The sequence below is a fragment of the Oncorhynchus keta genome, chromosome 3 (assembly GCF_023373465.1).
Source record: "Oncorhynchus keta strain PuntledgeMale-10-30-2019 chromosome 3, Oket_V2, whole genome shotgun sequence".
Classification (NCBI taxonomy): Eukaryota; Metazoa; Chordata; class Actinopteri; order Salmoniformes; family Salmonidae; genus Oncorhynchus; species Oncorhynchus keta.
The window spans coordinates 10,565,648-10,579,265 of record NC_068423.1 but is presented as its reverse complement, the minus strand read 5'-3'; the positions used below and the strand labels follow the sequence as shown (position 1 = coordinate 10,579,265).

At 43.7% G+C, this 13,618-nt stretch overlaps 1 protein-coding gene across 1 annotated transcript in view; it reads right to left on the bottom strand.

The window, feature by feature from the left end:
- The window catches only part of LOC118366027 (glucagon receptor-like), a 30,706-nt gene that overhangs the window by 14,333 nt on the left and 2,755 nt on the right, over positions 1–13,618 (bottom strand). Inside the window, exon 2 of the mRNA XM_035748348.2 lies at positions 96–179. Coding sequence (XP_035604241.1) covers positions 96–179 — 84 coding nt within the window. The remainder of the gene's footprint in view (positions 1–95; positions 180–13,618) is intronic.

Genomic DNA, 13,618 nt, shown 5'->3' with positions numbered 1-13,618 from the left:
CAACAACACTCACGACTGTATGGTTCTGCTCAAAACAACACAACATTTGCATGTAACAGATACAGTCTCAATATAGTATTTTGTTCATATCTCACCTTTAGCATCTTCAGCAGCAGTAGGCAGGTCAGGACCATGCTTCCCATGGTCCAACTCATCTCTGTTCGGGGGATGAGCGCTCTCTGTGAGGTCAAGAACACTTTTTTAGGAACTCAGTCGGGTTCTCAACTTAATGTTGAGCGTTAAAATAGTAGAATACAGCAGGTGCAATTTCAAAATTTGGTTGTGCGTCAGCAGTTTTCCTCTTGCTATGTCAGTCACTGACAGTCACTCAATTAGTCCTTCAGTAAAACATTTTTGATTGGTTAGTCTACCCAGGTATCAAAACTTGTAGTAATCATGGCCGAATTATCGACCGGGCACGTGCCCAGGGGCCCTGACCTCCATGGAGTCTCCAATGATTTTGTTAGTCACTCTCACTCAGATACCATTCATACCTGGATCTCACAGCCAGCTAGCTGCTATCCGTGTGACTATCGGCTTTCGTCGATTCCGGAGCAAACATCAATTATTCCGGAGCTAGCCAGCTCCGTCAATCACTCCTGAGTTCCATCAATCACTCCTGCAGTCACCTATCCGGACCCGTTTTACTGCCTACGCGGAGCCCCACCGGGCCTTCACAACTGGACTGCTGACGTTATCTACCCGAAGGAGTTATCCGGCTGGCTCCTCCGTCGCGACGTTACCTGAATGCCCATCTGCGGCCTGCTAACCGTTAGCTGTCTTACCGGCTGCTATCTGAATAGACAATCGGACAATTTATTAATTTTTATTTTTATTATGTTTTCTTCTTGGGCCTCTATAACTATATCTATTGTTTTTATTTTTGTTGTTGTTGTGTGATTTGGTTTAATCCCCTCTACCACACGGAACCCCACTAATCTACTGACGGAATGCAAGAGGTGGCTAATAACAGACCTCCATCCTGTCTAAATCGCCGTGACCCCCAACCAACCTCTCCACTCACTGGACCCTTTTGATCACTTGACTAAGCATGCCTCTCCTTAATGTCAATATGTCTTGTCCATTGCTGTTCTGGTTAGTGTTTATTGGCTTATTTCACTGTAGAGCCTCTAGTCCTGCTCACTATACCTTATCCAACCTATTAGTTCCACCACCCACACATGCAATGACATCTCCTGGTTTCAATGATGTTTCTAGAGACAATATCTCTCTCTTCATCACTCAATACCTAGGTTTACCTCCACTGTATTCACATCCTACCATACCTTTATCTGTACATTATACCTTGATGCTATTTTATCGCCCCCAGAAACCTCCTTTTACTCTCTGTTCCAGACGTTCTAGACGACCAATTCTTATTGCTTTTAGCCGCACCCTTATTCTACTCCTCCTATGTTCCTCTGGCGATGTAGAGGTGAATCCAGGCCCTGCAGTGCCTAGCTCCACTCCTATTCCCCAGGCGCTCTCTTTTGATGACTTCTGTAACCGTAATAGCCTTGGTTTCATGCATGTTAACATTAGAAGCCTCCTCCCTAAGTTTATTCTATTCACTGCTTTAGCACACTCTGCCAACCCGGCTGTTCTAGCTGTGTCTGAATCCTGGTTTAGGAATACCACCAAAAATTCTGAAATTTTAATTCCAAACTACAACATTTTCAGACAAGATAGAACTGCCAAAGGGGGCGGTGTTGCAATCTACTGCAAAGATAGCCTGCAGAGTTCTGTCCTACTATCCAGGTCTGTACCCAAACAATTTGAACTTCTACTTTTAAAAATCCACCTCTCTAAAAACAAGTCTCTCACCGTTGCCGCCTGCTATAGACCACCCTCTGCCCCCAGCTGTGCTCTGGACACCATATGTGAACTGATTGCCCCCCATCTATCTTCAGAGCTCGTGCTGCTAGGCGACCTAAACTGGAACATGTTTAACACCCCAGCCATCCAACAATCTAAACTTGATGCTCTCAATCTCACACAAATTATCAATGAACCTACCAGGTACCTCCCCAAAGCCTTAAACACGGGCACCCTCATAGATATCATCCTAACCAACTTCCCCTCTAAATACACCTCTGCTGTCTTCAACCAAGATCTCAGCGATCACTGCCTCATTGCCTGCATCCGTAATGGGTCAGCGGTCAAACGACCTCCACTCATCACTGTCAAACGCTCCCTGAAACACTTCAGCGAGCAGGCCTTTCTAATCGACCTGGCCGGGGTATCCTGGAAGGATATTGATCTCATCCCGTCAGTAGAGGATGCCTGGATATTTGTTTTAAATGCCTTCCTAACCATCTTAAATAAACATGCCCCATTCAAGAAATTTAGAACCAGGAACAGATATAGCCCTTGGTTCTCCCCAGACCTGACTGCCCTTAACCAACACAAAAACATCCTATGGCGTTATGCATTAGCATCAAACAGCCCCCGTGATATGCAGCTGTTCAGGGAAGCTAGAAGCAATTATACACAGGCAGTTAGAAAAGCCAAGGTTAGCTTTTTCAAGCAGAAATTTGCTTCCTGCAACACAAACTCAAAAAAGTTTTGGGACACTGTAAAGTCCATGGAGAATAAGCTGCCCACTGCACTGAAGCTAGAAACACTGTCACCACTGATAAATCCACCATAATTGAGAATTTCAACAAGCATTTTTCTACGGCTGGCCATGCTTTCCACCTGGCTACTCCTACCCCGGTCAACAGCACTGCACCCCCAACAGCAACTCGCCCAAGCCTTCCCCATTTCTCCTTCTCCCAAATCCGCTGCAAAATCAGCTGCAAAATCTGGACCCCTACAAATCAGCCGGGCTAGACAATCTGGACCCTTTCTTTCTAAAATTATCTGCCGAAATTGTTGGTTTCAGAGCTGGTCATGGGTGCACCTCAGCCACGCTCAAGGTCCTAAATGATATCTTAACCGCCATCGATAAGAAACATTACTGTGCAGCCGTATTCATTGATCTGGCCAAGGCTTTCGACTCTGTCAATCACCACATCCTCATCGGCAGACTCGACAGCCTTGGTTTCTCAAATGATTGCCTCGCCAGGTTCACCAACTACTTCTCTGATAAGAGTTCAATGTGTCAAATCGGAGGGTCTGCTGTCCGGACCTCTGGCAGTCTCTATGGGGGTGCCACAGGGTTCAATTCTTGGACAGACTATCTTCTCTGTATACATCAATGAGGTCGCTCTTGCTGCTGGTGAGTCTCTGATCCACCTCTCCGCAGATGACACCATTCTGTATACTTCTGGCCCTTCTTTGGACACTGTGTTAACAACCCTCCAGGCAAGCTTCAATGCCATACAACTCTCCTTCCGTGACCTCCAACTGCTCTTAAATACAAGTAAAACTAAATGCATGCTCTTCAACCGATCGCTACCTGCACCTACCCGCCTGTCCAACATCACTACTCTGGACGGCTCTGACTTAGAATACGTGGACAACTACAAATACTTAGGTGTCTGGTTAGACTAAACTCTCCTTCCAGACCCATATCAAACATCTCCAATCCAAAGTTAAATCTAGAATTGGCTTCCTATTTCGCAACAAAGCATCCTTCCCTCATGCTGCCAAACATACACTTGTAAAACTGACCATCCTACCAATCCTCGACTTTGGCGATGTCATTTACAAAATAGCCTCCAATACCCTACTCAACAAATTGGATGCAATCTATCACAGTGCAATCCGTTTTGTCACCAAAGCCCCATATACTACCCACCATTGCGACCTGTACGCTCTCGTTGGCTGGCCCTCGCTTCATACTCGTCGCCAAACCCACTGGCTCCATGTCATCTACAAGACCCTGCTAGGTAAAGTCCCCCCTTATCTCAGCTCGCTGGTCACCATAGCATCTCCCACCTGTAGCACACGCTCCAGCAGGTATATCTCTCTAGTCACCCCCAAAACCAATGCTTTCTTTGGCCGCCTATCCTTCCAGTTCTCTGCTGCCAATGACTGGAACGAACTACAAAATCTCTGAAACTGGAAACACTTATCTTCCTCACTAGCTTTAAGCACCAACTGTCAGAGCAGCTCACAGATTACTGCACCTGTACATAGTCCACCTATAATTTAGCCCAAACAACTACCTCTTTCCCAACTGTGTTTAATTAATTAATTACTTTTGCTCCTTTGCACCCCATTATTTTTCTACTTTGCACATTCTTCCATTGCAAAACTATCATTCCAGTGTTTTACTTGCTATATTGTATTTACTTTGCCACCATGGCCTTTTTTGCCTTTACCTCCCTTCTCACCTCATTTGCTCACATTGTATATAGACTTGTTTATACTGTATTATTGACTGTATGTTTGTTTTACTCCATGTGTAACTCTGTGCCATTGTATCTGTCGAACTGCTTTGCTTTATCTTGGCCAGGTCGCAATTGTAAATGAGAACTTGTTCTCAACTTGCCTACCTGGTTAAATAAAGGTGAAATAAAAAAATAAAAAATAAAAAATATTAACACGGCATAAGTCATGGGAAAATGTGTCTAATTTCAGAAAACGTGCTTATAGAACTGCCAAAATTTCACTCCACCCCAAAATGTGTAGAATTGCAGCAAATTAGCTGTAAAACGGCAAAAAGAATTGTCTGCCCCATGGCAAAACAAGTAGAATTGCAATAAAGTAGTTACAAAATTACTAAATGTTTTTTCCAACCCGTAGCAAAATGTGTATAATTTCAGCAAATTGTCTGGAAAACTGAGAAGAAGTAAGAATTGTCTAGAATGTGTAGTGTAATGTGTAAAAACTTTAAAACATAATATGTTTCTCCGCCGTAAAGAGAGTGTCACACATTTTTATTTTATTTTAAAGAAATAGTCCCCCCTTGCGTCACAATGAAATTTGATAAACTATTAGCGTCAGTTGCTATATCAACAGATAATTACTGCCAAAATAATGTTATTTTCATCCCCACTCTGTAAACAAAGCTGATTCCCAGGACAGTTTTGCTGTTTAAGGTAGTTTTGTTTAGCTAATAAGATGAAAACAATACTTCAAACTACTTTTAGGTACCTTGTTAACTAGGGATGCACAATATATCAGTGATCCTATCGGAATTGGCCGATATTAGCTAAAAATGCCAACATCGGTATCGGCCCAATGTCTAATTTAACGCAGATGTGCAAAACCGATGTCAAAGCTGATGTGCATACCTATATAACGTAGGTACATGATGTAATGACGCCATGTAAAATTTTGCGCATCACGTGCAACACAGCATTTATAACCTAGTCCACAATGTCTGCTGTGTGGATCGAGCAGTCAACAAGTCGAGCAGTCATTGGAAAGAGGAAGAAAATTTCAGGGAGACAACTCAAAGCGAAATCCATTAACGCCAAGATAATGGAATTCATTGCCCTTGACAATCAACCGTTCTCTGTCGTGGGTGATGTTGGCTTTCGCTGACTGGTCGAGCACCGGTACACACTACCAAGTGGGCTATTTTTCAGATGTTGCCCTACCAGAGTTACACAGTAATAGCGTCACTGCTATTAGCATCACGACTGACATTTGGACCAGCGATATCAGCCTCATAAGCATCCTGAGTCTGACAGCACAGTGGGTCGTTGAGGATTTCATAGTGAGGAAAGTCGTATTGCATGCTCATGAATATGCTGGTTGTCAAACCGCTGCTGCCATTTCAATGGCATTTGAGAACATGTTTCAACATGTTTTTGGTTCCAACCGCTGTGTCTTTGTGAGACGCAGAGTAGGTGAACGGATGATCTCTGCATGTGTGGTTCCCACCGTGAAGCATGGAGGAGGAGGTGTGATGGTGTTTTACTGGAGCAACTGTCTGTGATTTATTTAGAATTCAAGGCACACTTAACTAGCAGGGCTACCACAGCATTCTGCAGCGATATGCTATCCCATCTAGTTTGCACTTATTGGGACTAACATTTGTTTTTCAACAGGACAATGACCCAACACACCACCAAATCAAATCAAATCTAATTTTATTTGTCACATGCACATGGTTAGCAGATGTTAATGCGAGTGTAGCGAAATGCTTGACCAGGCTGTGTAAGGGCTATTTGACCTAGAAGGAGAGTGATGGAGTGCTGCATCAGATGACGTGGCCTCCACAACTACCCAACCTCAACCAAATTGAGATGGTATGGGATGAGTCGGACCGCAGAGTGAAGGAAAGCAGCCAATAAGTGCTCAGCATATGTGGGAACTCGGGAAAGCGTTACAGGTGAAGCTGGTTGAGAGAATGCCAAGAGTGTGCAAAGCTGTCATCAAGGCAAAGGTTGGCACCTTTGAAGAATCTCAAATATAAAATATATTTGGATTAATTTAACACTTTTTTGGTTACTACATGATTCCATATGTGTTATTTCATAGTTTGGATGTCTTCACTATTATTCTATAATGTAGACAATAGTAAAAATAAAGAAAAGCCCTTGAATGAGTAGGTGTGTCTAAACTTTTGACTGGTACTGTATGTACCTATTGCTGGTCCTAGGCCACAACAATGAATAATGTTGAACTAACACATACCATTGTAATGGAGGGGGACACCTTCGGCAGGGGGTCATTATTTGGCATGATTTGGCATGATAGGCCCCCCTCAAAAGGCCATAGCATATATTCTGACCCATAAACGGATCAGTGTCAGCCTTCAATCATCACAGATAGTTTTTAGCACACTTTGAGAAACCTTATTATACTTTATTATAAATAGGAATGAGGCATCCTCCTTCATATGCTCTGCAAATATGGCCATTCATCAATCTATCATTCAAAGATGGAAATCTCTAAACAAACAGAGCAAGATATCCACTTACCCCACTTAGGAGAACATTATATCCTAGGGCAATAATGACCCCTGCACACCTTTGAAACACTTGTTTAATCCCAAACTGATGTACCATATGATTCTTTTTTTTTTCTCACACTAAAGCGCATCATTCTGGGAGGGAGTAAGAGGGGAAGAAACCGAGAGAACAGCAGCAGTGGGTATTGTTACACATTCCAGTCTGTGCTAGTGAAACAGTCCTGCAGCTTAGCATCTGCTTCATCGCACCACTTCCATATTGGGCGCATCACTGGTACTTCCTGTTTGAGTTTTGGCTTGCAAGCAGGAATCAGGAGGATAGAGTTATGGTCAGATTTGCTAAATGGAGGGTGAGGGAGAGCTTTGTATGCATTTTTATGTGTGGAGTAAAAGGGTTTTAGAGTTTTTTTGCCACTAGTTGCTCAGGTGACATGCTGGTAGAAATGAGTTAAGACGGATTTCAGTTTCACTGCATTAAAATCACCAGCTACTAGGAACGCAACCTCTAGATGAGCATTTTCTTGTTTTCTCATATCCCTATACAGACAGCTATAATAGACAGCTATGAAAAATATAGATGAAAAATCTCTTGGTAAATAGTATGCTCTACAGCTTATCATGAGTTATTCTATCTCAGGCTAGCAGAACCTTGAGGCGTACTTAACAAAGAGACACACACCTCCCCCCTTGAGTTTAACCTAAGCTGCTGTTCTGTCCTGCCAATGCATAGAAAAAACATCTTGATGTACACTGAGTGTACAAAATGAGTGTACAAAACATTAGAAACACCTTCCTAATATTGAGTTGCACCCCCTTTGCCCTCAGAACAGCCTCAATTCGTCGGGGCACGGACTCTACAAGGTGTCGAAAGCATTCCACAGGGATGCTGGCCCATGTTGACTCAAATGCTTCCCAAATTTGTGTCAAGTTGGCTGGAAGTCCATTGGGTAGGGGACCATTTTTGATACACACAGGAAACTTTTGACTGTAAAAGAATGCAGCAGCGTTGCAGTTCTACCATACCCCATTCAAAAGGCACTTAGATATTTTGTCTTGCCCATTCACCCCCTGATTGGCACACATAAACAATCCATGTCTCAGTTGTCTCGAGGCCTAAAAATCCTTCTTCAACATGTCTCCTCCACTTCATCTACACTGATTGAAATGACATCAATAAGGGATCGTAGCTTTCACCAGAATTCACCTGGTCAGTCTATTTCATGGAAAGAGCAGCTGTCCCTAACGTTTTGCACACTCTGTGTATATTATCCATGATCAGCAACGACTGAAACATAGACTATTACAGTTCTTCAGGTCCCGTTGATAGGATAGTCCCGAACGGAGCTCGTCCAGTTTGTTCTCCAGTATGTTAGCCAATAGAGCGGAGGGTAAAGGCGGTTTATTTACTCGCCAACGTAGTGTCGTCAGGGTGCCCGCACGTTGGCCTCTCTCGCAGCGTCTCTTTACCTGCATTGCGTTGATTGCTTTGTATACCTCCAATTGCCACCATAGCAACTCAATCCCTGCAACGACAGGATAAGGCTACAGTAGATAAGGAATTTGTGAAGACAACAACATGAAAGAAAAAGAAAGAAAAAAAGACCCGCTCCAATACCAGCTCCGGCAGAGCCTTTCGGTCCTATTAGGAGTCAGTCGGACAAAACCCAGGTAATCCTCAAGAGGTCTGAAAGCTAATGTATTTCTTAGTCAATCAAAACACAAGAGTGTGCATAACCACAGTGGCGATGTGATGGGGGGGGTTACTGTTTTGCTTGCTTATTTGTTTGCTAGTTTGTTGATAAATTGAATGTGGCAACATAACTTGTGTGGGTGGTGTCATAATATCCACTCCTGCTGGTAAGAGTATCCTCAGTGGACCTCCCCTGCAGTCAGTCAGTCAGTTAGTCTGTGTGGAACAATGCTCATCACTGTGCCAGACAAACACCTGCAGACCCTGGAACCTACCCTCACCAGTAACCCTCTTCGGGCTCCAGACTAGCACACACTGGTGGGCTGAGATTGGCAGATCACATTTAGTGATTTTACTTTCTTGGCAGGACCAATTTCATAGTCATTGCCAGTGGCAGCTCAAACAATGGTTCCCTATGGAGAGAAAGACTCTTGGGTCTGTTGAGTGACACAATAGCAAAAGACAGTGGATGTCTGTGTGCTCCCTGAGCAGTATGTGTTCGAGCAGGGGTCCCCAATTACATTCAGCAGTCACACGATTTTTCCTTGAGCGGACTGTCCAGGGGCCGGAACGTAGTTATAAATAATTTGTACACTGCAAATTCGACGCAAGAATCCGAAACAGATATAGTATTTGACAAAAAATAAATAAATTCAAACCTTGATTCCGTTTGGGATATGATCACATATGTCTCTATATTTATGCGTGGGAATACTTGGGAACAGATTTCCTAAATGAACATAACTTTGAGCTCATTTCCTGGTAATGTTACAGCAGTGGAGGCTGCTGAGGGGTGGACGGCTCATAATAATGGCTGGAATGGTATCAACCACATGGAAACCACGTGTTTGATGTCTTTAGTACCATTCCATTGAATCCATTCCAGTTACAAGTGGCAGGAAAAAGTATGTGAACCCTTTGGAATACCTGGATTTCTGCATAAATTGGTAATAAAATTTGATCTGATCTTCATCTAAGTCACAACAATGGACAAACACAGTCTGCTTAAACTAATAACGCACAAATTACACGCACAATTACACGTTTTCATGTCTTTATTGAACACACAGTATAAACATTCACAGTGCAGGGTGGAAAAGTATGTGAACCCTTGGATTTAATAACTGGTTGACCCTCATTTGGCAGCAATAACCTCAATCAAACGTTTTCTGTATTTGCGGATCAGACCTGCATAATGGCCAGGAGGAATTTTGGATCATTCATCTTTACAAAACTGTTTCAGTTCAGCAATATTCTTAGGATGTCTGGTGTGAACCGCTCTCCAGGTCATGCAACAGCATTTTAAATCAGGTTGAGGTCAGGACTCTAACTGGGTCACTCCAGAAGGCATATTTTCATCTGTTGAAGCCATTCTGTTTATGCTTTACTTCTGTGTTTTGGGTTGCTGTCCTGTTGCATCACCCAAATTCTGTTGAGCTTCAATTGGCAGACAGATAGCCTTACATTCTCCTGCAAAATGTCTTGATAAACTTGGGAATTCATTTTTCTGTGGATGATAGCAAGCTGTCCAGGCCCTGAGGCAGCAAAGCAGTTCCAAACCATGACGCTCCTTCCACCATACTTTACAGTTGGGATAAAGTTTTGATGTTTGTGTGCTGTGCCTTATATGCCTCCACACATTGTGTTGTGTGTTCCTTCCAAACAACTCAACTTTAGTTTAATCTGTCCACAGAATATTTGTCCAGAAGCGCTGTGGAACATCCAGGTGCTATTTTGCAAACTTCAGACGTGCAGCAATGTTTTTCCGAGGTGTCCTCCCATGAACACCATTCTTGTTTAGTGTTTTACATATTGTAGACTCATCAACAGAGATGTTAACATGTTCCAGAGATTTCTGTAGGTCTTTAGCTGACACTCTAGGATTCTTCTTAACCGCATAGAGAATTCTGCACTGTGCTCTTGCAGTCATCTTTGCAGGACGGCCACTCCTAGAGAGAGTAACAACAGTGCTGAACTTTCTCCATTTATAGACAATTTATCTTAACATGGACTGATGAACATCAATGCTTTCAGAGATACTTTTGTAACCCTTTCCAGCTTTATGCAAGTCAACAATTATTCATCTTAGGTCTTCTGAGATCTCTTTTGTTCGAGGCATGGTTTACATCAGGCAATGCTTCTTGTGAACAGCAAACTCACATTTTGTGAGTATTTTTTACAGGGCAGGGCAGCTCTAACCAACATCTCCAATCTTCATTGATTGGACTCCTGGTTAGCTGACTCCTGACTCCAATGAGCTTTTGGAGAAGCCATTAGCCTAGGGGTTCACATACTTTTTCCAACCTACACTGTGAATGTTTACATGATGTATTCAATATCGACAAGAAAAATACAATAATTTGTGTGTTATTAGTTTATGCACACTGTGTTTGTCTATTGCTTTGACTAAGATGAAGATCAGATCAAATGGTATGACTAATTTATGCAGAAATCCAGGTAGTTCCAAAGGGTTCACATACTTTGTCTTGCCACTATATTTGTGAACCTTGTGTTAGAGTAACCTACATAGAACAAAATTATAAACACAACATGCAACAATTTCAAAGATTTTACTGAGTTACAGTTCATATAAGGAAATTAGTAAATTTAAATTAATTAATTAGGCCCTAATCTATGGATTTCACATGACTGGAAACACAGATATGCATCGGTTTGTCACAGATACCTTAAAAAAAAGTATCGGTGTGGATCAGAAAACCAGTCAGTATCTGGTGTGACCACCATTTGCCACATGTAGCGCAACACATCTCCTTTGCATAGAGTTGATCAGGCTTTGGATTGTGGCCTGTGGAATGTTGTCCCACTCCTCTTCAATGGCTGTGCGAAGTTGCTGGATATTGGTGGGAACTGGAACACGCTGTCATACATTCGATCCAGAGCATCGCAAACATGCTAAATGACTGTCTGTTGAATATGCACACCAAGGAAGAACAAGGATATTTTCAGAATCCAGGAATTGTGTACAGATCATTGCCTGCATTTTAACAAAGAAAATTTGAGGAAAACGCTGCCGAAGTTCTATCAACACATTGCCTCTCGTACTTGCTGGGCAAAAACACTTGACCAATGTTACTCCCCCTTCCAGGATGGCTACAAGGCCCTCCCCAGACCTCCCTTCGGCAAATCAGATTACTTCTCCATTTTGCTCCTCCCTTCCTATAGGCAGATTTTTTTGTGCCTGTGCTAAGGTCTATTTAAGACTGTTCTGACCAATCGGAAATCAATGCTTCAAAATTGTTTTCATCACGCGTACTGGGATATGTTCTGGGCAGCCTCTGAGAATAACATTGACACGGTGACTGAGTTAATCAGGAAGTGTGTAGAGGATGTTGTTCCCAGTGTGACTATTAAAATATACCCAAACCAAAAAACGTGGATAGATGGCAGCATTTGCGCAAAATTGAAAGCGCAACATCCCGGCTGGCCAAACCCTCCCCTAACCCGGACAACGCTGGGCCAATTGTGTGCAGTCTCATGGGTCTCCCAGTAGCGGCCGGCTGCGACACAGCCTGGATTCGAACCCGGATCTGTAGTGACGCCTCTAGACTGCTGCGCCACTCTGGAGGCCTAAATACCTTATTCGCCTGCTTTGATGATTACACAGTGCCATTGAAGCGGCCCGCTCCCAAGGACTGTGGGTCCCATTCTCTGTGGCCGACATGAGTAAGGCATTTAAGTGTGTTAACCCTCGCAAGGCTTACCGCCCAGACAGCATCCCTTGTCGTGTCCTCAGAGCATGGGCAGACCAGCTGGCTGGAGTGTTTACTGACATATTCAATCTCTTCCTATGCCAGTCTGCTGTTCCCATTTGCTTCAAGATGTCCACCATCGTTCCTGCACCCAAGAAAGCAAAGGTAACTGAACTAAATGAGTATCATCCCGTAGCACTCACTTCTGACTTCATGAAGTGCTTTGAGGATCATATGACCTCTACCTTACCTGACACCCTAGACCCACTTCAATTTGTATACCGCCCCAATAGATCCACAGATGATGCAATCACCATCGCACTGCACACTGCCCTAACCCATCTGGACAAGAGGACTATGTAAGAATGCTGTTCATTGACTAAAGTTCAGCCAGTAGTAATAGTACCCTCCAAGCTCATCATTAAGCTTGATGGCCCTGGGCCTGAACCCCGCCCTGTGCAACTGGGTCCTGGACTTCCTAATGGGCCGCCCCCAGGTGGTGAAGGTAGGAAACAACACCTCCACTTCGCTGATCCTCAACACAGGGGCCCCACAAGGGTGTGTGCTCAGCCCCCTCCTCTACTCCCTGTTCACCAATGACAGCGTGGCCACGCACACCTCCAACTCAATCATCAAGTTTGCAGACGACACAACAGTAGTAGGCCTGATTACGAACAATGACGAGACAGCCTACAGGGAGGAGGTCAGGGCCCTGGCAGAGTGGTTGTCAGGAAAATAACCTCTCACTCAATGTCAACAAAACGAAGGAGCTGATCGTGGATTTCAGGAAACAGCAGAGGGAGCACGCCCCTATCCAAATCGACGGGACCACAGTGGAGAAGTTGAAAAACTTCAAGTTCCTTGGGCGTACACATCACTGACTATCTGAAATGGTCCACCCAAACAGACGGTGTGGTGAATAAGGCGCAACAGTGTGGTGTGGTGGCAATGTGGTGAAGAAGGCACTGCCTGCCCTGCAGGACACCTACAGCACCCAATATCACAAGAAGGCCAAAGAAAATCATCAAGGACATCAACCACTCGAGCCACGGCCTGTTCACCCCACTATCATCCAGAAGGTGAGGTCAGTACACATGCATCAAAGCTGGGACCGAGAGATAGAAGCTGTTTTTCAATCTCAAGGCCATCAGACTGTTAAATAGCCATCACTAGCCCGGCTTCCACCCGGTTACTCAACCCTGCACCTTAGAGGCTGCTGCCACATATACATAGACATGGAATCACTGGTCACTTTAATAATGGAACACTAGTCACTTTAGTAATGTTTACATTCTGTTTTACTCATTTCATATGTATATACTGTACTCTATTCTACTGTATTTAAGTCAATGCCACTCCGACATTGCTCATCCTAATATTTATATATTTCTCAATTCCATTCTTTTA